This window comes from Erithacus rubecula, assembly GCF_903797595.1.
Source record: "Erithacus rubecula genome assembly, chromosome: 22".
Taxonomy (NCBI): domain Eukaryota; kingdom Metazoa; phylum Chordata; class Aves; order Passeriformes; family Muscicapidae; genus Erithacus; species Erithacus rubecula.
The window spans coordinates 5,890,436-5,917,791 of record NC_136674.1 but is presented as its reverse complement, the minus strand read 5'-3'; the positions used below and the strand labels follow the sequence as shown (position 1 = coordinate 5,917,791).

The 27,356-nt window shown below is 57.4% G+C and overlaps 1 protein-coding gene across 1 annotated transcript; it reads right to left on the bottom strand.

The window, feature by feature from the left end:
• Window positions 1-481: 481 nt before the first annotated feature.
• On the bottom strand, window positions 482-26,946 carry SRRM3 (serine/arginine repetitive matrix 3). Its single transcript, XM_079325236.1, is given in 18 exon segments — window positions 482-836; window positions 2,673-2,810; window positions 3,061-3,288; window positions 3,852-3,958; window positions 3,960-4,094; window positions 4,097-4,129; window positions 4,131-4,184; window positions 9,681-9,852; window positions 10,397-10,501; window positions 10,603-10,653; window positions 11,290-11,325; window positions 11,609-11,677; window positions 12,085-12,114; window positions 12,468-12,548; window positions 12,641-12,775; window positions 16,163-16,264; window positions 19,190-19,419; window positions 26,790-26,946. Coding segments are annotated over 17 exon segments (1,917 nt in total). The 5' UTR covers window positions 19,414-19,419; window positions 26,790-26,946; the 3' UTR covers window positions 482-619.
• Between the last annotated feature and the right edge of the window lie 410 nt (window positions 26,947-27,356).

The window sequence follows — 27,356 nt, the reverse complement described above, 5'->3', positions numbered from 1 at the left end:
CTGGATCTCCTCATTGGGGAAGAGATTGCAGGTGCTGCCAGCTTTGTTCATCCATGGCTCGGTGTGTGCTCAGGTCTGGGGCCACCCCAAAATGTTTTGCAGTGCCCCTGTCCCCCGTGACACCCTGGGGACAACTTCGCTGGGGGAAACAGGGTCTTGCTCACCTCCGGTTGGCATCACACCCTCCAGCTGAGCCTGCCCTCCCGCCCACCTTCCCGGGATGCTCTTGTGCTAAAAAACAGTCAAACCAAACCAAATAAGCACAGGAGGGGCCCGGGGGTGTCCCCAGCCACGCCCACCCACTGGCCCCAAAGTCTCTGCAGAGCATTTTGTTCCCTCGCTCTGTGCTCGCCCACCCCACCCCTCCCCACCCGGCACTCGCAGAAATAAGAAGATATCCTCCCCTTCCCCATCCCGACCCCAAAACACCCCAGAGCGGGGGAAGGAACCACCCCCTCCCAGGGCGTTCCAAGGACCCATTGGAGCTCCCGTCCGTGCTTTCCCCCGCTGCCAGGTCCATCCTCAGCATCCCCCGGCTCCTTTCCACCTCCCCGCTGGTCCCGTCCCTTCTGGGGGCGCAGGTGGCATGGAGGGGGCCGAGCTGGGCTGTCGGGGGTGCTCAGAAGCCGGCGCTCTCCGAGCTGCTGCGGCTGTTGTAGCTGGGGCTGCGGCTGGGGCTGCGGGAGCGGCTGGGGGGGCTGCGAGTCCGGCTGCGGCTGCGGCTGGAGCTGTAGCTGTCGTAGCTGCGGCTGCGGCTCCGGCTGTACGAGTAGGTGCTCAGCGAGCTGGAGGACGAGGGGCTGGGCCGGTAGTAGGGGATGGGACGCTTGCGAGCGCTGCAAATGGAAAAGGAAAACTGAGTCAGGCCCCCGGAGGCTGCTCGGAGAAGGGGGTCCGGCGCTGGACCCCGGCATGGCCAAGCATCCACCCAGGGCAGCCCAGCGTCCCAGCGGCCGGGCTCAGACCGGCTGCGGGGTGTCGGGATGCGGCCCCCGGCATCACCTCCCCTTCCATCCATCCCTCTCCTCCTCCCCAGCCCCCTCCCCCGGGGTGTTAGTCCTGGATTAGGCAGCGTCGAGGGCAGAAAGTGAGCAGGTTAATGTGGCTTTTGTGTTTCCCAGACACCAAAGATTGAAAGCTGCTGAAAAAGAGACGTTTGGGATTAGCGGGAGGCGAGCTGCGGCCCGCCGGCGCCTGAGGATGAGGAGGGACACGGGCAGCGCGGGGACCGTGGGGTCGGGGGACACAGGGGGCAGCGACATCAGGAGTCGGCCCCTTGTCCCTTCTCCCAGCCTAGTGTTAGTGGGACCAGAGAGTGGCTGGGTGCCGAGGGCATCCTATGTTGTGAGGAGACACAGAGAGGTCCAGGAGGAAGAGGAGGAGGAGGAAGAGGAGGAAGGGGGAAGGTTACCCTGGGAGCCAGGCTGGCGGCGATGCTCTCCGGGAGGGACCTTGGGATGAAATGGAAAAGGAGAAGTTGGCATCACTGAGGTAGGACCACATGGTGGAGGGGCGTGATGGGATCTGGGGACAGGGCAGGAGGGCAAAGCCCTGAGGCTTCTGGCTGGGCTATGGGGCAGGCGAGGGGGGCTGGGGGTGTTTCCCTGGCTGCTCCCTCCCCTCAGCATCCTCACAGACATGGCTCTGCTCCTCCTGAACCCCGAGCAGAGTGGGGTCTGCCATGCCCATCCACCCCAAGGATGATCATGGGAATGGGGTGAACAGTCCCCAGAAGGACCATGGACTGTGTTCTCCAGCCAAGCCCTGCCACCTCCCTGGGGACATCTTGGTGAAACCAAGATGGAGCAGGAGGGATGGAAAACCAGACAGTGGCACCCGGACTGGGGTGGGAACAGTTTTCTCAGCCCATTCTCTTTCCAGGGCATCCATCAGGGAGAACTGTGGGGAGCTCTAGCCCTTGGGCTCTGCAGTGTTCCTCCTGTCCTTTCTCCTGTCCTCCCTCCTGACAACTCCAGTCCTGCCCAGGCAAAACAAAAATCCCTCCCACAAAGAGGCAGAGCTGATTTCTGAAAATCCAGCCCCCTCTGATCTCCTAGCTGATAGTGGAAGAGACAAATAGGTCAGGAAGGAGGTAATCTCGGCTCGGCACGGCCCTGCCGCCAGCGCTGCATCTTAACGAGGTGCTACATATGCACACAGTGTTTCGTCTGGCACGAATATTGCCTGTCTTACAGCTCAGGATCCTGAGGCAATAGGATCCCAAGGAGGAGAAACCAGCATTTGGAGGGCAGAAGGGACGTGATTGTGGACGTGCCTATTGCTGGAATATTCACAGGCGGATTAAAATTAATTCCTGTTTTCATGCCCGAAATAGGAAGAGATCAGAAGGTCACAGTGTTGGAGGCAGTCTGGTTGCCCATCTGTCTGGGCCAGTTGATTCACACAGTCATCCTCAGGACTATCTGTACATCTACAGAACTGCAGTTGTCCATCTGTGTGCCTGTCCATCCATTCCTCCATCCATCCATCCATCCATCCATCCATCCATCCATCCATCCATCCATCTATCCATCCATCATCCATCCATCCATCCATCTGTCATCCATCCACCTGCCCACCCACCCCACACCCTTTGGGGTCAGCTGGCAGCAGCTCCACCCCGGGATGTGGCAGTGGCTGTGCCAGAATCTTTGCCACATGCCAGGACCCACCTGGTGATCCTCCTGGGCTCCATGAAACTGGGGGAGTCACGTCTCCGCTTCCTGATGGGGGAGTAGCTCCTGGAGCGGCGCCGAGGGCGGGCGGGATCGGGATCACCGTGACGTGTTCGCGGCTCGTTGTCCTTCTCTCTACACCCCGGGGAGGAGAAGGAGGAAGGTCAGGGAATGTGCTGGGGTCCCGTGCGGGACGCAGGGACACCCTGTGACAGCAGTTCCCTGAACGGATGACACTCCCTCCCGCGGCTGGCGTTTCCAGAGTGACCGACAATGACTTGCGACCCCTCCCCGAGTTCCAGGGCAGCCGGGACCACCCCGAGCCGCGACGTTCTCTGAGCCCATTCCTGGCACTCTCGATGTCCCCGAGCCCCTGTCCCCCCACCTGCTGGCTGGCTTTTTCGGCGAGGGCGAGCGGGAGCGGCTGCGTGCTGCTCTCTTGTCCCGGGAGCGGGAGCGGGACTTGGAGAGGGAGCCGCTGGAGCTCCAGGAGCTGCTGCGCTGGCCCGGGCTGCGGGACGGGCTCTTCCTCCGCTCCGAGGCGTGCCGGGAGTGCTTGGCTGACGACTCCGAGCTGCTGTTGGGCCGGCCCCGGTGGTGCCGCTCCTTCACTCTGTGAAGGCAGATCCCAGCCCCGCCTCGCGCCTCGTCCTGGCTGGCGGGGCGTCCCCACAGCAGCCAGGAACCCGGGTTCCCATAAGGAACACCTACATGACACCTGTTTTTGACTGGGCTACACCCTGCCTGTAAAGCACAGGGTTATCATTTGCTCGGGATCCTGCATCCTGTGGGATGCTCTAATCCCGTGCTGCCATCCAGGCACTGCCCTTCGCAGTGCGATAATCCCTTGCAGGGATGACCCTTCCCACAGTGTGCTAGCAGTGACCCAGTGTGGCTGTTCCCTATCCCTTCCCTGTCCCCATCTCCATCCCCATCCCATCCCATCCCATCCCATCCCCATCCCCATCCCCATCCCGTCCTCATTGCCATCCCCGTCCCTCTCCCTTTCCCATCCCTATTCCCACCCTCATCCCTCGAACATCCCAACCCAGCCCCGCTCCCTAGGGCTGATGGATGGATTTAAGGCGCCCGCAGAGAGCCGCACCCCAAACAACCCAACCCAGCTCCCACATCCCGGCAGGAATGGGCATGGACCCCATCCCGGGGACTCCTTACTTCTTGCCGTGCGCGCCGTGGTTCCTGTCGGGGCCGGCCGGTGCGTGGTAGGGGTGGGAGCCGGCCGAGCCCTCCGAGTCGCTGCTGTAGCCGGCGGGGCTGAGCGGCGGCGGCGGGCGGCTCCCGGGGGTTCGGGGGCCGCCCCTTGCTCTGGCCGCGGTGTCGGGACGGCGGCGAGGCGCTGCGGGAGCGGTGCCGGTGGCCGTGCTTGGCCCGCTCCGGCGTGGGCGAGCGGGGGCTGCGGGGGCGCCGTGTCGGCTCCCCCGGCTGCGGGGGGACGGCGGCCTCCGTCCTGCCGTGAGCCCGCGGAGAGGGGGACGCGGAGGCCGGCCTCTGGCAAGGGGGGGAGAGAGAGAGAGAGAAAGAAGGAAGGAGAGGAGGAAGAAGACAAGAAAGAAGGAAAAAGGGGATTTTAACGGGGGGCGCCGGCCGGGGCGCAGATCACAACGTCAATGCACATCGCATAAGGCAGGCTACACAGACGCTACTCTGCACCTTCCTCTCGCCCTCAACAACGTGGGTCATAGCAAACCTCCGCATGCAAAACGCCAAAAAAATAGAACTCAAATCGTATAAAAACCCAAAGGAAGGGTGGGATGGGAGGAAAAGAAATAAATCCAAGAAAACCCCAAGTCGTCGGGGAGGAGAGTTCGAAGGGAAAGAAACAACCTCCCCCCAAAAAACACCTGGAGAGGGGATAAAGCAAACCCTGGTGCCCGCCCGACCCTACCAAGATTGGGGAAGGGAAAAAGGGGGATAAAACCCAAACGAAGGAAGGAAAATGGGGGGAAAAAAATAGAAAAGATGAGAGGGGGGAAGTGGGGCGGTGGGGAAGAGTAAATCAGACTGAGCCGAGGGGAAAGGGTCGAACCAAAGGGGGCTGGAGGTGATGGGGTCTGCTCACACAGAGGCATGGCACATATATAGAGATATATGTTCCGATACGGTAGTTTTTATCATAGTACAGCTTTCGGCTTAAAACAAATCCAGAAACGAGGAAAAAACGGCACAGGAGCGACAATGGAGGGCAAGCAGGGGAGGGGCCGGTGGGGGGGCGAGGAGGCATAAAAGAACCAACAAAAAAAGAAAGAAGAAAAAACCATCCAAATCAACCAAAAGTTTTGAAAATAAGATAAATAATAAAAACAAAGCAAAACTTCACAAATGTCCTCGTTACTGAGATAAACGAATGTCTCTGAGCTCTTCCTGGACACGCAATTGAGCTGTTAGCTGTGACTCTGCAGGGAACTGCTAAGTCCTCATCAGCACTCACACAGACTTTGCTTTCTGCTTCCTTTTTTTTTTTTTTTTCCATTATAGCTTTTTTTTTTTTTTTTTTAAGTCCCTCTTGGTTAACATCCACTTACCAAAAAAGTGGCATTTCCTCCTTTAGGTAGGTAAGGTATGAAGAGAAGGGAAAGCGGGGCAATATAAGTGCATCATTAGATTCACAAAAATGCAAGAGAGAAAGAAAGAGCGAGAGAAGGAGGAGAGACAGAGACAGAGCCAGAGAGAGGAGAAATAAAACAAACCAACTCACTTCTCCTACGGAGGGGAAACCTTGGGCCACCACCGTGGCCAAGCCCTGAGCCAGGCGCTCAACTGAGACCTCAAGGGATTTTGCCCAGCCCTGAGTTCCCAAATATCTGAGCTCCTCTGAGCCACAAACGCTGCCTGCGTGTTCCCCCCATCTCTGCAAACACCACGAGACCTAAAAGATGGGTGGAAACAGCTCCTGCAACACCAGTCCTGGCCAAGCTGGCAAACCCCAGCTCAGAGTGCTTTGGGGTCTCCTTTCCCGCAGCCTCAGCCCAGTGCCAGGTCCCTGAGAACCCCTGGAAGGGTGAATCCTGCACAGGGCATCGCTGAGTCCAGCTGAGGGGATCAAAGGGGGTTCAGGGATATTGGGGTGGTGCCAGGATTGTGCCACCACACCCAGGGCTGGTGACCCCAGTTCCTCACCATCCCCTTGCCCCAAATACACCAATGAATGGTCAGTGAATCCTTGAGGTTCTCTCCACCCATTTCACTGTGTTCTCAACGTCACTTTCCTCCCCCAAAAAAGAAGGGCTGGGATTCTGGGTCCCACCACGAAGATGCTGTAAAAGGGATGAGATGCTTCCACATCCCTGAGCATCCCAGACTGATCCATACCCCATCACCTCTTTGTCCCCATGGAAAAGCCAATCCCTCCAGCCACAGAGCAGCTAGCTGCAGCCAAAATGGGAGGATTAGGGGTTTTATTATTAAAAACCAGTTGCTGTTGCAATGGCTGCAGCGAGGGGGAGGCTAACAGTGACAATCAGCCCTGCCCAGCTGCCCTGCAAGCACTGGGGGACATGGATCTGCTCCAGGGGGATGCAGCAGCCCCTGAACGGGGGATCAGGGGAGCCCATGCCCAGCCCTGCATCCCAGAAGAGGAACATTAAAGCAGAGAAGCTGAATGAAGAAGAAGAAGTGATAAAGAGAGATAGAAAAGGGGGTTCCTCGTTCCCAGGGGGGCATTGTGGCACTGGCTGGCCATGCCATGGGCTCAGGCTGTGGGATGCAGGGTTCCCACCCAGAACCCTGGAGTCTCCTGCCCTGGGTGCAGGAAGGCAACACAAGGTGAAAGCATCCCAAATAAACCCAATTGACAAAGACCTCAGCCTAAGAGGAAAACACACACTAGCACTTGTGAGGATGGGACAGCCAGGGCAGGGATGCTGTCCCCCCCTCACAGATTGGGATGTCCTGGACCTGCCTCTCTCCAGGCAGGAAGATTTAAACCTTTCCCTACTGCAGCCTCCCTCAGTATTTTCCTTGAGTTGGGTTTTTTCCTCCTGAAGAGGGGCTAAACCCACACATCTCCCCAGATTTCTCATTTCTTGCCCCATCCATCCACCCCAAAACCCCCTGTGCCCACTTCTACCTGTGACCACTGCCCCTATTTCTCCCTAATTACATTTGCCTTCATTACCCAGTCACTAATGGGGGACTGAAAGGGAACAGCCGTGCTCGGCCCCTGAATGGAATCAAACACAAATTCGGAGGCTGAAAGACACAGAAATGCATTCTACCGACAGCACGAGGAGACGGGGAAGAGAAAGGGGGGAAGAAAGAAAAAAATATTACGTGGACAGGGCAAAATAAAAAATAAAAATAAAGAACGTAAGAGAAGCATGGCTTTGCAGCTAACTGGGGAAAACCATACAAATAAAAGAAAAATTATATATAGCCACCAAAAAGAGACAAAATGAGAGACAGAAAAAGGGGAGTGAGAAAGAAAGAGAAAGAAAGTCAGAAAGAAAGAGGAAAATAACATTAAATCAAGCTACGGTGCTTTTCACAGGCTCATCTGCAGAAGTGAACGTGCAGAGGTGGACGAAATACCTACCTTTGGAATTGGCAGTGACAGAATGCAATAATAAAAAAAGAAAACAATAATCTCCACATTTGGAGGGCAGAATGGGAAAAAAGACAGGACTCTTTAGTACGGTGATCCAGACCCCCTCGCTAATCCCGTTTGCTTTGCTTAGAATTTTTTAAAATTATTTTTAAAATTGATCTCTTTAGCTTCTAATTTTTATTATATTTTTTTAAAAATTTTTGTTGTTTGTTTTGCAATGGAAAGGCTGCGGCCGGCCGCCGAGTGGGAGGGGGCCGCGGGAGGTGGTTGGGTGGTGTCTGTAACCCGATTCAGGCTGCGGTTCAGTCTTAAAAAGTCACTCTATAACATGGCAAAGTCCCGGATAACATGCAGGGAAGGCGATGGATGGAGGTGGGACACGGCGAGGGATGTCGGGGTTGTGTTGGCCCAAAGAAAACCGGAGAGAGAGAGAGAGAGGGGCTGGAGGGTGCGTGTGGCGAGGAGGAGGAGGGAGACACCAGGAGGAAGGCTGGGAAGGCAGCAGGGATGGATGGAGACAGGACTGGGTATTTAAAAGGGAAGGCAACCCCTGGCTCCCGGCGGCTCTGGGGGTGCTGGGGTGGGACGGAGATTTTTGGGGAGGTGGGAGCGGGGCTGGGTACCGAGGGTGCTCAGCACTCATCCTGCCGGGATGCAGGATGCGAGATGCTTGGATAACCCCGCACCCAGCAGCCTCATCCCGCAGCCAGGGAGGAAACCATGGCAGCAGGATCCAGCCGAGGACACCGGGGAGTGGCCAATTTGAGGAGGGAAAGAGCAATTCGCTCCTTTGCAGTGTAGAGCTGCTGGGTTCTCTTCCCTTTTAAATTCCTTGTTCAAAATATAGAAAATGGAAATACAATGTTCAGCGGTCGTAAATATTTAGAAAACACATCAGGTTTTTGTTTTTGTTTTGTTGTTTTTTTTTTTTCTTCTCCACATTAACACACACAAAAGCAAAAAATTCTAGAACAACACGATGACGACGGGGTGGGGGGAAATAAAAATAAGAGAAATATATATCATTTGCATTTCTGTACATCACAAGGGAAAAGAAAAGAAATCATGAGAAAGGAAACTAAAACAAGGGGGCGGGAAAAAAAGCACGTTTCATTGCCCTTCCCTCCCCCTCGTCCCTGCTTCTGCTGAGCAAGAAATGGAAGTGTATATTACCGTTTGGGTTTTTTTCAAATGGGAGGCTAAAGAAAAACACAGATGGGATTAAAAAGAAAAAAAAATAAAAAATAGAAACCAGAGAGAGAAAGAAGAGAGAAAGAGAGAGAGAGAGAGAGAAAGAGAGAAAGTTGTTGGAGAAAAGTCCCGCTGGTGCCGGGGAGCCAAGGGAGCTCGGCGGCCTGGGCGATGCTGGGTGGGCGGGGGAGAGCGGGGCCCGCCCGGGGGGCGGCGCCTCGGCACCCGAACCCCCCCACGCCCCAGCCGAAACCACAGGAAAGAAGAAAGCAGAGAGGTGCCCCGAGAGGTGGGCAGGGTGCTGGGTGCTGCTGGGGGTGCTGGGCAGGGCAGGGTGAAGGGGATGTGGATGTTTTCCCGTTGTTGGCCCTGAAGGTGTTGGGGTGTCAGCGTTGGGTGCTGCCAGCCCAGGAGTGCCCCTGCAGGACATCACTTGTGGGAATAAAGTTCTCTGGGGCAAGTGGGGACCTGTGTGAGCCCCATTAGTGGAGTCCTGCAGTGCCCTGCCTTCACTCAGCCCTGCCTCCAGGCCCTGCCGTAGCCAAAGGCTCCTCACCATCCCAGCACTGGTTAAACTGGGGCTGGCTCCTGGGCCCACTGGGTTAGGCATTTGCCTCACTCAGCAAGGGAGCAGCCCCCGAGGTTTCAGTAAAACCCTCGGGATGCTGAGGCAGAGCTGGGGATGATCAGCTTCAGTGTCACTTGCCATGGGGACCTCACGGTCCTAAAATCTGAGCATCCAGCATCAAATCCCCTCTAAACCCTAACCTGGCCAGGCTGTTGGGGTCCTGAGCACTGCTGCTGACCCCTTGGCACTAGGGAGGGCTGGGTTTGGTGGAAAACAAGAATTTTCCTGCTTTGCCCATTTCTTTGCTGCCTGGGGTCAATCTCAGGGAGGTGCTGAGCCCGGTGGTGACCCTGGCAGGTGATGCTGGCTTGCCAAGCCATCATCCCGGGGGGGTGACATCCGCAGTGCGATGTGTGGCTTTAGGGGAGGGGTGACCTGCTGGCTGCCCTGATCCCTGCCTCAGGGCGATGGGCTGGCTCCCCCAGGGAGATCGTACAGCCAGCGCGGGCTTGGTGAGTGCTGGGAGAGTGCAACCTGCACCCCACATCTCCCCCGTGCGCTCCGGCCGGGCAGGGCGGGGAGCCGGGCGAGTGGGGAAGGAGGGGAGAGGAGAGCAGCGGGGCAGTCCTGTGAAGGGAGGAGGGGAGGGAAGCGAAGAGTGATCCAAGAAAAGCCTACGTACATCCGAGGGCTCCGGGAGCGCGGCGCCGTGGCTGTGGCGGCCGTTCTGGGCGCTGCCCTTGTGCCCGTTCTGGTGCGGCGAGGCCGAGCGCTGGGGCGAGGGGGAGGACGGGCTGCGGCTGGAGCGGGCGCTGCTGCCCTTGGGGCCATCCTGCCGGCGCTTGGGGCTCAGCCTGAGGGGAAGCGCACCGTCAGCTGCCGGCACCCCCGCCCCGAGCCCGGCCCGCCCTTGGCCCGGCTCCGGCAGAGCCGCCGGCTGCAGCCCAGGCTTTGCCCAAGCCAGAAATGGGGTGAGAATTGGTGCTTCGTGCTTTCTTTAGCTAAAAATTGAAGCCTCATCTTGGGACCATGTTCCCAAATCTTCCAGAGATGCTGCAGCACCATCCCACTCCCCTCTCTACCTGTCTTAGGGATGCCTCTGTCACCTGCTTTTGTTCTCCATCCCTAAAGGTCTCCATCCCTGGGACACCACTGTCACCCACCTCCCTGCCCTCTATCCCCCGGGGTACCCACCCCTGGAACAGCTCTGCCACCTGTCTCTGCCCCCCATCCCCCAGAGTATCCATCTCTGGGACACCGATATCACCCACCCCCCTGCCCTCCACCACATAAGGATGTCCATCACAAGGACATCTCTGTCCCTGCCCTCTACCCCACGGGGTCCCACCGCTGAGGCTGGAGCTGTCGCTGTGGGCGGGGGTCCCGGACTGTCCCTACCTGCCGGGGGATTTAGAGCCGCTGTCGTCGGAGGAGAGCGAGGCGCTGTGGGAGCTGCAGGAGCTGCGGCGGTGCGAGCGCCAGGCGGGGGACTCGCTGCGGGACCTGCGGAGAGGGCGGCCGGGGGCCGGGGGACAGCTGAGCCACCGCGGGGGACACGCAGGGACACAGAGAGCCCCGCTCCCCCCGCCAGCCCGGCCCCTCACCTCTTGCGCTCTTTGTTTTTTTCTTTCCGTTTGTTCTTGGGGCTTCGGGACCTGCGGGAAGAGCCGAAAGCTGCAGATGTGGGAGCGGGGGCAGCAGCTGGGGGTGGCTTTTCCTGCCCCCCAGAGGCACCGAGGCTGCGGGAGGAGCGAGGGGAAGGACCTGCCTCGTCTGGAGTTGGGCTCCACTGAGGTTCAGATCGTGGAGGGGATCCCAGATGGATTTGGGGGGACTGTGGGGTCAGGTGTAGGTTGGTGAGAGCAGGCAGGAGAGAATGGAGGGACTGGCTCTGCTCAGCATCCTCAAGACTCAGGCCCCTACACCCGTTTTGCCCTGTGCCCTCTCTGGCACCCTTTGTCTGTTTTTCACTCCTTTCACCCTAAAACAGCAGTGTTGGCAGAGGGCATCTGCAGAGCAGGGCAACAGCCAAGGTTTGCCCTGGCCAGGCTGCCTGGGATGCCCCCTTCTCCTCAGGGGGACATTTGGGGCCATGTGGGACCCCACAGGCAGCCAGAGTGGCCAAATCCAATGACAGAGGACACACAGCAGTGTCCAGCTATGGGGTGAGGGGGTCCATCACCATAGGCAGAGGGGAGGGGACAGCAGGAGGGCAGGACACAGGGCGTTCCTGGCAGGGGAAGCTGGCAGATGGTGGCAGTGGGGTGGCTCCTGGTAGCCGTCACTCTTACCTGTGTCTTCTCTTTTTTCGTGACCCTGACTCAGACCTAAGAGATGAAGGGGAGACAGAGATGAAGAAGATACACTGATCTGGCCAGCAGGCAGCAAAGGCTGGGCAGTTTCCAGGGATCAGGAGAAGGACAGGGGGATGGCCCCAAGATGGACCTTTGGATGGGATGGGTGACAGTGGCTGTGAGGAGGTGATGGCCCCATGAAAAGTCATCAGCTTCCATCCCTATCCACATCAAAATCCCACCCCAGCCTGAGGGCCTGAGCAGCCCCAACCAGCCCCACCATCCCCAACCATCCCTGCTGTCACGTCCATCCTACCTGTCACGTCTGTGTTTCTTTCCAGTCTTCTTTTTCTTTTCCTTGCGGATGGGTGAAGAGCTGTCACAGCTAGAGGGGAAGTGGGTGCCCTTGAGCAGGGAGCAGGGGACTTCCCAGCCTCTTCCCCCTGGCCCAGGGGAATCTGGTCCCACCACCCCCAGTCAGATTGGTTCCCCTGGACCACCCCATGGGATGCATGAACATCACATGGCAGTTATTTCCTGGGGGATTTGGGCTGGGGGACAGAAAGGGACTTTTGGCAGAAGGGCTCTGGCTGCTTTCAATTCTGGAATGTCCAAATCCTGCTGTGTTTCATTGCCACCTCGTGGGCTTCACAGCCTCCAGCTGGAGACAAGGTGGGCAGTTCCCAGTAGGATTTCAGAGGGGTACAGTGGGTGATAGAGGCCAGCCCATGCCCCATGACCTTGCAAGCCCAGAGGGGACCCCACAGCCCACCCAGCCCAGTGGTCACTCACCTGCGCTCCGAGCCAGGTTTCCTCTTTTTGCTGCCACAGGAAAGGCAGAGAAGAAAGGGACATTAGGGACATAATCCTGCCCAGGCAGCCAGTGCTAAGTGGTGAGGTTTTGGGTAGATGGACTCTTCACAGAGCCATATCCTGCCTGGTGCTGTGCCCTGTGATGCTCCTTCCCCACATGGACCAGGCAAGGTCCCACCAGTGCATGCAGTGGGTGTGTGTTGCAGTATCAGTACATGCAGATGTGTTGCATCTCTTAAGGGTGCATATTCAGGGATGTACTGCCCCCCAACCTGCCCCTCCAGAGTCTGGGAAAAGGCTGAGCTGGGAGGTGAGCTGCTCTCCAGAGAGAGGGGACAGTGCAGGGACAGCCGGGGACTCACCGGCTCCGGCGGTGACCTGATTTCTTCTTCTTTTTCTTCTTGGGTGGAGGAGAGGTGGAGCTGCTCGAGCGTCTTTTCATCCTGTGGGAGACAGCAGACAGGGTTGGGGAAAGAAGAAGGGACAGGCCCTGGCCTCTGTGTCCCTGGATGGGTCCCCCAAAATCCAGGCAAACCTGTAGTCGCGGTGGCCGCTGTCCTCGCGGTAGCACTCGGCTGAGCAGTCGCACTGCAGCAGGCAGCCCTCTCCATAGTCAGGGTACTCCACTGCATACTCCTCCCCATCCTCCCCGTGGTGGTTTTCTATCACACTGCCAAAGGAGGAAGAGCAGGATTGATTTGGGGATCCCCATTCCCTGTCTCCCACCAGAGAGGGAGCAGCCCCAATGCAGCTACAGCGGCTGGGGGACATTCCCTCTGCCACAGCATTCTCAGGGGACCTTGGGGACCTCTTGATGTCCCCATATAGCAAAGTCCCAGGGTGAGGTCTGTTCAGGGTCTTCCTGTGGCCCCAATCCCTGCAGAGATCCCCACCAGGCTGCCACAGGGACACTGTGAGACTCAGGCCACCATCTCCTCACAGGGCCCAGCCTCAGCCTCATTCAAGCCCCTTTTAGCTTTGCTCGAGTGCTGGGGCTGAGTGGGAGGCTGGGTCAGCCCAGGAGGGTTGCAGGGCTGGATGAGGTGAGAGGAGCTGGCAGAAGACCAGCATGGAAATTTAGGTGGGAACTACCCAGGATGATCTGGGCTTTCAGGCCAGCACCCTGCAATGCCACCAGCTCAGCATTGGAGCTTCAGGCAGGTTAATGGTCAATGTCCCTCCTAGGGCCAGCTGAAGAAGGGATGGGGGGACATTGTGCCTAGAGCCATCAGGGTCTCTCTCTCTCTGGAGTGGCTTTGTCAGCATTAATTTTTCCCACTGCCATGGAAACTAGCATGAGGTTGCCATTGACTACCAGGGCTGTGGGCAGGGCTTGGCAGAGGCCTGGCAGCTGGACTAGGACAGTCTCAGGAGACCCAGCCCAACCCTGATGCCCTCACCTTCCTGGTCTGGCTCTGCCATCAGCCCCAGGAGCAAATCCCACAGGGAGCTTCTCATTTGCTCTTGGGGGATGTAGGATATCTTACCTGTGGAGGGACAAGGACATCCAGGTGCTCTGGAGGGAAACTTAAGAGATGGGGACAGGCTTGGAGGGTGCCCAACACCACACCAGCCCAGCTGTTTGGTTCCCAAGGGAGATTTGCCCTCAGAAACCTTATGTGGGCTCCTCTGCCCTTCCCAGCCTGGAGGTGAGCAGTCACAGACGCTGGTGGGGAAGTGCAGCCCCTCAGCATCAGTCCCTTGGCAGCCTGGCCATTGCCTGAGAAGAGGGAAGCTCCCAGTCCCAGACTGCAGATCTGACAGTGGCACGTGTTGACATCCTTGGCCACAGGCAGGCCATGGGCTGTGTAACCTAATTAGAAATGTCTTGGACCGAAACTACACACCAGGCACCCTCCTCCTAACCACGGATGATTGCTCAAGCAGGACTTGAGCTCCCTTCTATACCACAGCTGTGGCTTGCTAGGCCCTCTGCAAGTGATTCCCGCTTTGGCCATGTCCCAAAAGTAAGAACAACCTTTCAACCACCCACCCAACCGTGAGAAGGGGGAGAGAAGAGGCAAAGAGAGAAGGGAGCTGGGTTAATTCTGTGTGTGTGTGTCTCTGCTCTGTGAGCAGGCAGTGCTCCATGCTGTAGCCTGCTGCCAGCATCTCACCCATTAACTGTGCTCAGCAGCTCAAGACCAGCCTTGTGCTGCTCCAATTATCCCTCCCTGCCCAGCACACGCTCGCCTTTGTCTGCAATCCCACCAGCCTGTCCATCAAGCTCTTCTCCTTGGGGACTGGGCTGTACCGAGCTGTGCGCACGGAGACGGGAGCTGGGAGAGCACAAAGAGCAAAGCCAGGGGCTCAGGTGGTCACAGCTCTGCTCATTGCCTCAGTTTTCCCAGGGGAGTTATGCAGATGATGCTGAGCTCTCACACTGGCTTTGAAACAGGACCAGCTGGTTCAGACTCACTGTCTCAGCAGCCAAGCACTGAGTGGTAAAAGCCCAGAGCAGTGCTGGAGCAGGACCAGCCCACGAGATGTTCTACTGAGCACTCTCCCAGCCACCACAAGGGCTGAGGCTCTTTATTTAAAGTTGTTTAACCCCTTTGTCCAGCCTCTTCATGCAGCACAGACCTTTGGCATGCAGGATATCCTCCAGCAGCTCAGATCCCTGCTGCTGAAGAGCCACCTGCTTTGGACCCAGCTCCCACCAGCCTCCTCAAGTGCCTCTGGCTTTGCTCTCCTCTGAGCAATCCTTTGCTGTGAGACTGCTCCTTCCAGCTCAGCACTATTATTTATAGCCCTGGGGCTAATCTTTAATGATTACCCTTCGTTTTTCAAAACCAAGCCTGTAAAGGTGACAGCCAGGGCTGCCTGGGTAACCTCAAGGCACCTTTGGCTTCCCCATGTGCTCATTACAGTGCTGGCCCTAACAAGCCTGCCAGGAAGATGCCCTGGAGATGACTCCTGCCCCCACCAGCAAAGGCCACTTGTTAACACCTCAGGCGTGATCTCAGTGACCTGGGAAGGTTGGTTTTCCCCATGCCTTGTTTTTGTTCCTGCCTGGAGGAGGATTCTGAATGTTTCATGCTGTCCCAAGCCCCTGTGCCCCATCTAGGCAGAGCACAGCCATGTCCCTGTGTGCCACCCTGCCTGGTGTGCCAGCAGAGTGGTGTGAGGGAGGCTCTCCCTGCTGCCATGGCTTCTCTGCCTCCCCCCTCGCCCTGATTTCCTGACCCTAATGAAGCATTAATATTCAGTGAACCTGAAGCATCTATTCCTGTCCCAAGTGACCTGGTTTCCAGGCTGATGGATGGTGCATGCCAGGCCAGCCATGCTACCTGGGCCATTAAGTGTTGCACTGATAAATCATCATTGAGGCAGGGTGGACCCTGGTGAGGCCAGAGACAGTCCTGTGCAGGGCAGGAGCAGCAATTGGCATGTCCCTAGCAGGAGCTGGGCTGCTTTGGACGCCAAACTTGAGCCCTAAGCCCTCTTCCAGGGCAGATGCAGCTCCCCAGGATCAGCCACTGTGAGGAGTGATTAGAAGGAGAGGAACAATACAGGATCTCCTTGGAGAAGCTTCTTCCATGAGGTTCCTGACCCTGGCTCGTGGGGTGAGCCAAGCATTGAGACCTTCTGCACCTGGGTTTAATCAGCTGTGACAGGAGCATTGCAATGCTGGCCTCTGCACAGCACCCAGAGGTCTCCAAAGCACCAGTGCAGGATAACCTTTAACCTCTCCAGAGACAGAATACTGCCTCAGAGGGACAAATCCTCAGCTGACTGGACAGACAACCAACCAACCAACCAACCACCAAATCATGCAATCACCCACCAGCCATCAAACCATCAAATCAACCAAACCACCAAACCAATGAACAAACCATCAAATCAATAAAACTATCCATTCAACCAACCAACCAACCAACCATCAAAACCAACAACCATCCATCCATCCATCTCTATCCCCTCTCCATGTCCATCCATCTAGCCAGTCATACCCTCACCCACTCACTCACAGCCCACTGATAGTCAGAGGCTATCAAGGACGTGCCCCTTTGGGATGAGATGCACAGATGGACCAACTGGAAGCTGCCTGACTTACATGTGGCGCCCGTGCTGGTCCTCCCTGGTGAGCACACCCTCCTTCTCCATCAGCATCTGCCGAAAGGTCCCCACTTTCTGTCGGATCTCCTCTTCAGAGTACCTGCATGGGCAAAGATGTGGTCAGGGCTGCTGTTGGAGCATGGACCTGCTGAGGAGCTCTACACCTTTGGAAGTGGCACATGGCCCAAGGGGCCAATCAAAAGGGGAGGTGGCATGGTGGCAGTCATCAGGGCCTGGAGGACAGCAGGATTTCTGCTGGTCCCCTGCCACTACTATCTATGTCCTCCTCTCTTTTGCCTGCTTCTCACAGCAGTGCTTGGCAGAGGAAGGGACATGGGGAAGGGGGGAAAGAAAAGGATGACCATGAAGTTGCCATTCCCTGTGACTGCCCCAGGCTTTGGGGCAAGTGCCTACCAAACCCCCTTGGCTGCGCCACCATTGCAGCCAGTGATTCTGGGGTTCACTCCCAGCATCTCTGTCCCATCATGAGCTCCCCCTGTGATGTTCTGGGGCCCTGAAAGCTGTGCCTGCTCTGTGCTACCACTGAGGGTTATTAACTGGAGACACTAATCACTGTGTCCTGGCATCTGAGAACAGCCACTGCAAATCATGGCACCTCTGCCACCCCCGAGGTGTCCCTGGGAAGAGACAGGTGACAGCCCCAGGTGGGTGGTCCTGTGCCACATCCTGTGGCTGCAGAAGGGCACCTGAGCATCCTCCTCAACTAAAAACATCCCAACAGAGGGATGTAGTGGAGAGACCCATGATGCTCTTGGCATCATCCCAGGGGAGAGGGTGGGGGACCTCATGTCACCACCACACTGCTACCCTGGGAGGGAATGGGGCAGGCTCTGTGTGTGTCCCTGTCCTCAGCCACAGACTCCACAGGGGCTGCTCATGGCAGCCTTTCCATCACATCCCATCACTCCAGAAAACTGGATGCCAGAGCCAGGCCTAGCCCTGCAGTCCCCAAGGCTGGCACTTCACACAGCCCGTGCTGGGGACAGTGATGCCCCTCTGGGTGCCCCTGGGTGAAGAAGGGCATGTGGCATCACCCACCTGCAGTGTCCATGAAGGGGAAGAGCAAGGAGAGGGGAATTAATATTAACGAACTCATTTGCACTGAAAGGTTCTCATTAATTCCCCAGCCAGACTCCACACAGAAGGAAGGCTGATAACGGGGTGTGGAGGTAACCTGGCTGCTTCCTCTCACCTTGCACCTGGGCATGGGGAGCCCCAAAACCAGAGCACCCCTGAATGCTGCTCCATTCCCTCGATGGCAGTGCATCCAACTGGGCAGTGTGGCCACCCCAGAAGGACAGAGCTGCTGGCCCCAGCCATCCCATGGACATCAGCCAGCCCACAGCAGCAGGAAGATGTCTGCCCAAGATGAGCATTTGCAGCACACTAAGAACACGGCCTGTGCTCTTGGAGAGGGGACATGAGGCCAAACAGGAGGTGACAGATGGGCCACTGCAGCTGGGCCATTAGCAAATCTGTGGGGGGAGGCCAAGGTGAGGAACTCCCCACCACCTCCAGGGATGGAGGCAGGAGCACCACCAGCCTTTTCCCTCCTGCATTCCCCTAGTGCTGCTTATAATCCCGTTGCAGGGCATTTGCTTTTGCATTTAACATATAGAATGGATTTGGGAAGGAAAGAAAATGTGCTGACACTTCTTTTCTGGACAAGGAATCCAGCCTGCAGGCAGGGAATAACAGTGCAGGCAGCCTGGAGTGAGCTACAGCACAGGCAGGAGGAGCCATCAGCCCTTAAGGAAACAAGGGAGAGCTTAAATCCCTGCAGATCCCCTTCTGCTGACATTCACATCCATCCTGGGGCTCTGCCCTCATCAACAACTCCCCCAAGGCCATGGCCAGGAGGCTGCCCCTGGTCCAGGCAGAAACCTCAGGGCTGCAAATCCCTTCTCATGGAACCCCCCTGAAAAGCCCCTATGTGGAGAGGAAGAGCAGGAGGAGGATTAAGCAGGTTGACCAAGATTATTACTGTAATTATATTATCATTTCAGTGTATCACCATCATCAGTGTTATTAATAGCCTTAATAACAGCAAAGCAATTATAGCAATAACAACAATCCTGGTTGCAGTGCTGCTATTACCCATTGCAGCAATGTTACTACCAGTAGTAAGATCCCTACTAGGGCTCAGGAACCCGACAGGAGGCTCTGGGCTCCCCAAAGCGCCGGGTCAGCCTTATTTATTTCCATAATGACAAATTAGGCACAATCATTATTCCAGTCTGTGTGAGACAATTTAATTCTAGGTCACGCTTGCACTCTTAATGAAAGCCTTGGCGAAGCCTTCCCTCAATCCATTTTCCTTCTCCCCAGCTGATACCAGTCCCCATCTACCCAAGTGTGCTGAAGAATTTGCTCCATCCATCAGGTTTTAGAGAGCTGTCAGAAGGATCAGGATGTTTGGCTGCTGGCAGAGACAGCACAGCCACGCCTGGCAGGGATGGGGGTCTCCTTTCTGGCTCCCCAGTTCTTTCTGCCCACCTAGGATGGGATGTTTCTCAGCCCCTTGGGTTTTTCCCTATCCCTTTGTTTCCCAAGGGAAGAGCAAAAGCTGGGAAGCAGCTTGCAGTGCCTGGCCATGGCACTGGCAGGATGGGGGCAGGGGGTGCTATCACTCCAAAACCAGGGAGGAGAAGGAAGACAAAGCAAACTGAATCCCCAAACCAGTCTAAATTGTGACTAAACCCGGGTTTCCTCTGGGATGTCACATCCCAGGCATGTGGGGCACAGGATAGGTGGCACTGATGACTTGCACAGCCATGAGCAGCTTCACTCCTCCTTCCTGCTTCAGCTTTCCCTGCAGGACAAGCTGAGACCCCAAACTTGCAGGCAGGCAAAGTGGATGAACTCCTAGGCATTGCCCTAAAACTTTGTTTCACCCAAATTGGATTTACTTCCAAATGAGGACATTTCCCACATCAAGGTATTTTTAAAGGGAGATAACAAGGTGAAACAAAAGGATCCCATCCCCAATGTCCCCTCCACTCACCCCTGCTCCTCCATCATCTCCTGCAGCTCCATGCACTTGAGCTCCACCCGCCGCTTGCGCTCGTGGTCCAGGATTTCCCGGTGCGCCTTCTTCACCACGCTGGGCTCCACCAGCCGCACCTCCTCCTCGCCCTTGGGCCACGTGCCCGAGGCACCGGCCTGGGGGAAGCCGTTGGAGGCTTCCTGGGGCGAAGGCACGTCAGCCCCATTGTTGTAGAGAGCCATGATTGCCTGGGAGGGAGAGAGAGAGTCAAGGTCAGTCCCTGCCCTGCTTCTCCTCTCACCTCCTGACAGTGAGGGGATCCTGCTTGGACCCGAGGGTAAAATCAGTCTTGAAAGCAGGTTGATGGTGACAGTGACTAGGAGATCTCCCTGCACCCTTTTTTGGTTTCCTCATCCTCACAGTAAGGCTGAGGTTTGGCACCATGACAAGCTCCTGGGAAAGAGAGGAGGGTGCTCTGGAAAAAGCTGGCCAAGGGTGTGTCTGTGGGGCCAAAGACTGTACAGCAGCAGCAGGACATGGACCCCACTGTCAGCCAGTGTGGGCTTGGAGCAGGGACAGACATCCAGCCTCACAGTCCTCTAGGGACCCAAAGACCTCAGATATGCTCTTGCATTTCCCAGCTGCACTGGTTTGGTTGCAGTTGTGGGATATCCTGATGTCTGGCTCAGGCAGCAAACACTTGCTGATGCTCTTGGGCCATGGCCTGGCACCCTCTGCTATGACCCAGTGTGGGCTGCAAGGGGAGATGAGGACCTCCACCAGCTTCTGCCCCCTGCCTTCTCCCTGCTCCTTCACCTTCACGTGTCTCTGCCTCCTCTTCCCACCACACAGTCAATGTGTCCTCACTTGGCTCCAAAAATAACCCCTGGAAGAGGACAACTGTTCCAAGCAGCACTGCCGTGCTGAGGCTCTGGCTGATGCTCCCCAAGCCTGAGGGAGGAGATGATCCCAAATCTCCTGGATCAGCCAGACAGACTCAGCCCTGTCTCAGTGCCCTGCAGCCATCAGTGCATGGCTGAGCACCCATTCCTCACTGTCCTGCTGTGCCCCAGCACTCCAGCCCTCTCTCCAGCATGGGATGCTCCCACTGGAGATCTGCTGCCTTAACCACCAGCTCCACCAGGCTGCAGAGGCACCACCTGGGCTTTACAGGGGCCCTGCACAAAGAGAAACAATCAGGAGCAAAGGTAGAGCATCCTGCCTCACTGTCCAAGCTGGATTTGGACTTGGAGAAGCAGCTTTTGCCAGAAAGCCATTTCTCTGAGGTGTTTCTATCCCAGGGATCCTGCTGGAGAAGCTTTTCCAAGGATGGGCTTTGTCATCTCCTGTGCATGAAGCAGCCAATCCTTGGGTGGCTGACATGCTGCCCATGGAGGAAGGGGCAAACACTGGCCCAGGGAAGGAGGCATCCCTAAGCCCAGTAAAAGCAGGAAGGGCAGATGGATCATGGATTGATCTGTTTCAAGCTCAGGAAAGGTTTGCCATTCCCAGTGTGCCATTCCACCAGAATACCAGGCAGTTCAGAGCTTTCCATGGCCATGCCATTGGGACAGAGCCAGGGTGGGAATGCAGATCACCCATGAGGGGCTTTGATGAGGGTTCTTTGCTGTTAGAGCCTTCCCTGGAGTAGTGGGGATCCCAACCTGTCCAGAAGGCATCTCCCACCCCACAGCACATCCCTGACTTTCCTGCTGCCACTGGCTGCCCCACACAGTCATTTATGTCCTGATGAGCCTGCCCAAGAAGGACAGCAGCTGAGTGTTTAATTACAAGGCTTTTTTTTTCTCTTTTTCCCCCCCCTGTTACTACTATGCAGAGAGGAGCCAGCAGCCTTTATTTCCACAGAGGCACAGGGGAGATCCCGCTGGTGCAGCAGGAGCCAGCCAGGGCTCTGCACTCCTGGATAATCATCCCTGCACCTGGAGGGTCACCCAGTTCCCCTTTGCCTGCAGCACCCACATTTCAAACCCCAGGACATCCCACAACCCAGCTCAGCTCTCCCTGCCCACCCTGAAACCTGAGAGATGCTGCAGAAAAACCTGCCCTGGGGCTCCTCTCCCTCTTTCTCCCATCAGGACATGAAACCAAAAACCTGGAAGGAAGTTAGGGAAAGGGACAAGCTCCCCACTTAGAAACCTTCCCTCACAAAGGGGCTCAGAGAAGGAGAGGGGAAAGGAGAGGATGCTTTCTGCAGCAGCCTCTGCTTGCTTGTCCCCAGTGGGAATTCATCTGATCCTGAGCCCAGCAGTGGATAAATTCATTGCTGAGAAACCTTGAGAGTGTGTGGGATATAGAGCTGGGCAGGTAGATGGAGACAAACTGGCAGCTGGATGGGTACCTGTGGGAGAATGTTGAATGGTGGGGGAGGCATGCAGATCCTCCAGGAAATGTTCCCTGTTTCCATGAAAAGGATGGAGCTGGAGAAATCCCCTTACCCCTGGAGCAGGACTAGGGATGGACCTGGTGGTACTGCACCCCAGTGTCCCCTCAGCCTGCAGCAATATCCACCGTGGGAGCTGCCACCAGCCCCCTGCCTCAGCACATCACAAAAACAAAGGAATGGGAAAAACCCACCCACCACCCTCCCCCCAGCTCTCCAAAAGTGCCCCAGGCAAATCCCTGGGTGCCAAACAGAGCCAGCCCTACACTGCTGGCTGCCACCACCACAACCTCAATCCACTGGCCACCACAGAGGCACCACCTGGCTCTGCCAGCACCAAAATCAGCACCAAGCCCATCAGCACAGCCCTGTCCCAAAGCAGTGCTTTCCTGCCTGGCTCGGCGCTGCCCGATAATAAAGATGATAGTTAAATATTTCATTATCTGCAGTAATTACCCACAAAACATCAATCACTGGCAGCCACTGCCCGGCTGCCTCGCCCAGAGGGAGAGGAGGAGTCCTGGGGTGAGCTCTGCATCTCCACACACTCCCAAAGGCTGCAGGGGGTAGCTGGGGACAGTTGCTGGCATCTAAATTCCCTTACTGCCACTCGGGAGGGCACAAAGCCTCTGGCACAATGGGCTGGAGCCTCTGGGGAGACTCCTGAGCAAATCCCTCTTTTCCCATACTAACCAGGCATTCGCCCACGTATTTTGGGATCCTGATCCTCCTCCTACGTGCCACCTTGGGCCTTGGGGAGGTCAATCCAGCTTTGCAGCTTGCAGGTGCTTTCTGATACTTGGATTAGAGCTTTTGGAAGTTCATCCTCCATCCCTATCTTCACTCTGATCCCCAAATTCCATCCTCAACCCCCATCCTCCTCTTCATCCCCTTTTTCATCATCATCGCCACCCACAATCCTCATCCCCACTCTCTATCCTCCTCCTCATCCCCATCTTCCATCTTCATCCCTCTTTTCCATTCTCCTTCTCCTCCTCACTCTCCACCACTGTCCTCCACCCCATGGCTGGATCTCTCCCTCCCTCCCCAGCCATGTGAATCACCCCCAGGGTGTGCAGGACCTGGGCACCTGCAGAACCAGCTCAGAGAGTGCCAGGACAGACAGAAGGACGGACACACTGCACTGTGCCCCTGTCCCACAGCCAGGACAGGCCCTGGCAGGGTTTGGGGCTGCTGGTTTCCAGCCCAGCTGTGAACAGAGCTCCCTCCCTGTGGGCTGGGGTGGGATGGCCTCAGGATGTGACCGTCCCCATGTCCCAGCCCTGGGGCTGTCCCACCTGGGCTTTGTCCAGCTCATGGCTTCAGAACTCCAGCCCAAAAGAACAGCAAAATGACGGGGGAAAGAGTGTTATTTCACCAAAGTGCTTTCACCTTTTTACTTCCCATCCCAGAACGAGCCCCTTCCCAGCCGGCTCTGCTGAATCCCCCCTCGGGCGCCGCTCAGCCCCCGGGCCACGGCCGCAGCCCCCGGCGCTGAGCAGCCGTGCCGCAGGCTCTGCCTCCGTACTGCGGATGGAGCCGCTGCCCGCGGGGAGCGCCATGGCAGCGCCTGGATGCTCTCCCGGCATCTCTCCCTCGCTGGGGAAAGGCGGCAGCAGTCCCCGGGCATCCAGCCCCCTCCTCGTGCCTCGGTGCTAATTAAAGCCGCCTCCGGCCGGTGCTCCATTAATTCTCGCCACATCCAGCTGCACCAGCCGGGGCGGCCGCGAGCACCAGCGTGCCGGGATGCGGGCACGGGATGTGGGCAGCGAGCCCGGGACGGCGGCTGCCTGGAGCACTGAGCGTGCCAGAGCTCGGCCCCAGCACAACAGCCACAGCCCAGAGGAGGGGAGGATGCTCCAGTCGCTCCAGAGAGACTCAGAGGGGTGATCCCCCCTGTTGGGATCTCATCAGGACACACCACCACCGACTGAAGCCATAACCCTGCCCCAAAGCATGCACAGCCCCATCCCAGGCTGCTCCCTGTCTGTGCTGTGGCGACTGCTGGGAGAAAATATTTTTTTTAGGACACAAAATATGCCCGAACACTATGGCCAGGCAGTCAGCCTCCCCTGAACACCCAGCTGGAGTTACAAGGAGGAAAAGTCCGGGGTTGCTGCCATTAATTGGGCTGACCTTCTCCGGAGCTGCCTTCCAGTGCCAAAAACCGTGAGTCAGACCTTCAAGAACGAGGAAAAAAAGGCAAATCTAGCTTTAAAAGTGCAGCCATTCTGAGGCTTGTTAGCACTGCCCTCCAGCCCCAAGCCACAGGGATGATGCCCGTGGGAAGAGACAGTGGGAATGGATTGGTGACAGCTGTCCCAGCGCTTCCATCCCTATTTCCCCAAGCCCAGACATGCTTTCCTATAGCTGCCCGACCAAAATTTGATACTTCACAGACTTTAAAGCAATTAGTAAAGAATATATGGATGCTGGCTGGGAGGTCAGGAGCTGCAGCTGCATGAGCATACCTACGTCTGTGCAGATATATATACACACACATATATATATATATATAAATATATATATATATTTTAAAATAGATGAGGAGGCTGGTGGAGAAGCTAAACAGTTGCTAAGCAACTGAGCTCCTTCCTGGCTTGGGGATTTAGGGATGGGGAGCCAGGGTTGGGGACTGGTCCCCCTCCAGAAAAGCATCACACAGGGGTGTGGGCACAGAGATCCCCTGGAGATGATCCAGGGAAAGGGCACAATGGAGGATGAGGAGTCAGGATTTACTTCTGCCCCCAAAATGCCGTGGCTGAAGCCCCCCCAGCCTGAACCCCTTGGGCTGCTGGCTATTGAGAAGCTCTGGCTGGAGAGGAGCTGGTGGGAAAGGGGTCACACCATGATAGGGAGCAGCCCCAGGACCCAGGCAGTGATCCCATTCCTGAATCAGGGATGAGGGAAAGGAGCAGCACATCCACGGGACAACAGCTGCCCCCCATGCTGAGTGGAGAGGCAGAGGATCCAGTGATGGGTTTTCCTATGGGATCCCCAGCCCTGTACCTCTTTGGCCACAATTTCTTCATCCCCTTGGGAATGCTCTGCCAGACCTTCCCCAATCAGGAGTGCTTAAATAAGGAATGGGGATGGAGAGGAGGAACAGCCACCCCAGGTTTTGCACCTTTGGGGCCATTTGCTTTGCTGAGCAAGGAGTCAGGAGGAAGCACAGTCAGCTTGAGGCCCATCACCCCTGTGAGGAAGGGGAGTAACAACACTACTACAAATAAAAGCAATTATTGAGCACATGGAGGAGCAGGGGGATGACTGTCACAATGAGGTCACCTTCCCCAGAGGGGACACAATCCCGGTGAACAACCCCCGGGGCTGAGCACTGCAGATAGAGGGGGGGGTCACAGGCAGTGCAGGGGGAGCATCCAGCTGGGAATCCCCCCCCACCATCCCCCCCGTGGCTGGCTGGGTGGTTGTGTAACGGGAGGAGCTATTCCGGGGTTTGAGCACATTATATAAGCCACGGGCCACCTGGCCGGGGAAAACGGGAGCTGGGAGACAGGAAGGAGGAGGAGGAGAAAAGGCTCTGGGGATTGGGGACCCCCCCACATCCGGCAGACCCTCAGCAGAAGCACTAACCCCGTAGGGTGACCTGCATCCTGCAGGCATCCCTGTCCAGAGATACGGGGTGAGCACCCTCTGCTCCCTCTTCAGCAGCCTCCAGGACCTGCTGCCACACATCCACCCACAACTGCATCTGGCCCCTGAGGCACCAGACCCTTTGTCCAGGGGAAAAGCACCATTTTCTTGGCACCAAGGACAAAGACAAGATTCCTGCGCCCCTCTGCCTGGCAAAATCCTCACTTGTCATTCCTAACAGTGACCAAGGACCAAAGGTTCCCTTAAAATCTGCCCAATTTCTGGCTCTGAAAGCCCCCAACATTCCCTGTACGTGTCAGGATGGGTCCTGGGGCAGGGGGAGGCAGGTGGGACACTGGAGGGATTTAGGGGGAAGCAGGTGAGACACAGAGGGTGGCACTGTGTGAGGCCATGCTGGCAGAGTGGGACAGAGTGATGACAATGTGTGTTTGGACACAAACACTGATCCTAAAATCCTCCCCCAGCACAGGCATGTCCCTGTGCTTTTGTCAGAGAAGAATCCACATGCCAGGGCAAGGAGATCATTGAGCATCTGCACCCTTGGAGAGGGTCTTTGACATTTGCCATCAACCTGATTCACCCCGAAATGCTGCCAGCCCCCATGTGACACCCCTACAGCAGTGGGAGCACTGGCAAACCAAGACACATCCAGTCTGAAATCTTGCTCTGGAGGGAATGAATGAACCTGTGTCCTCTGAAAGCCACCTGCTCCCCCTGAGCCATGGCCACCAGCCCCCTGCAGGGCATAGCCCGGACATCCCTGGGGACAAACCTCCTGATCTGGGAAGGAGAAGCACAAAACACTCCCAAAATATGAGCGCTTGAGCTGCTGCTGTGGCTCCCTGCTGCCAAGCCTTGCCCCTCTCCTTCCCTCGTACAACACCCGCAGGGTTTGAAATCTCATCAGCCAAACCCTCCCAGCACAGCCTGGGGGTCCACGCAGCAGAAAGAGGGGCTTGGGGACCTTGTCTCAGTCTTGTCTCCCTCCTGCACCACACAAGGCACCGCATCTGCTGAGGGACCATCACTGTCCCGTCCTTCCCAGCCGAAAACCTACTGCTGGGGGTCACCCACTGTCCCAGTCCCAGCCTGTCTCCCCCCAGCACGGAAAAGGGGGATGTGGGTGCCCCCCCAGCCACTCCCCCAGCACCAGGGAGTCCCCGGCACACCCGCACCCCGGAGGGATCCCCCGTGCCCCAAAAAGCACCTCATTTCCAGACTCCCCACCCCATCCCACACCCCCACGAGCATCAAACCTCACGGGGGGACACCCCTGGCACACCCCTCCTGGTGGGGTGCCCAGCTGTCCCAGCACCTAAACACGATGCACGCCTTATCCATCCCTTCCATCCACGTCCCTTTGGAGACCCCAATTCCCATCCCCCTGAGGAGCACCGCACCCCCAAATCCCCATCACTGGGGGGCGTCACTCCCTGCCCGCAGCATCACCGGATGGGTGGGGGGGAAGGGGGGGGGCCCGTCCTTCCCCACCCCCTGCAGCCCCCAGTATCCCCACAGGGCTCCCCCAGAGGGTCCCACCGCCCCCCGCACCCGCTCCTCTCCCTTCCCGGCCCCACAGCCCCGGGCCCGGCCGCGCCTCACCTCGCCCCGCCGTCCCGCTGGGCCCGGCCCCGCTGGGTGGCTGTCGGCCGCGGGGGGTGCCGGGGGTGCCGGGGGTGCCGGGGGTGCCGGTGGGTGCCGGGGGTGCCGGTGCGTGCCGGGGGTCCCGCGGGCGCGGCCCCTCCCGCGCGGCCCCGGCGCGGCCCCTGCTGAAGTGCTGGACAGCTCCGGCACACGGAGCGGAGCCGCCCGACACAGAGCGCCGCCGCCGGGGGGAGCGCGCCGCCGCCGCCCGCAGCGCCGCCTGCCGCCCGGAGGGCGCGCTGCACCGCGCTGCTCCGAGCCGCTGTGATCCACCGGGAGCCCCTTCATCCTGACACAGAGCCCCCCGTGCTTCCATAGACCCCTCCTTCATCCTGACACAGAGCCCCCCGTGCTTCCATAGACCCCTCCTTCATCCTGACACAGAGCGCCCCTTCATCCTGACACAGAGCCCCCCGTGCTTCCATAGACCCTTCCTTCATCCTGACACAGAGCCCCCCGTGCTTCCATAGACCCCTCCTTCATCCTGACACAGAGCCCCCCTTCATCCTGACACAGAGCCCCCCG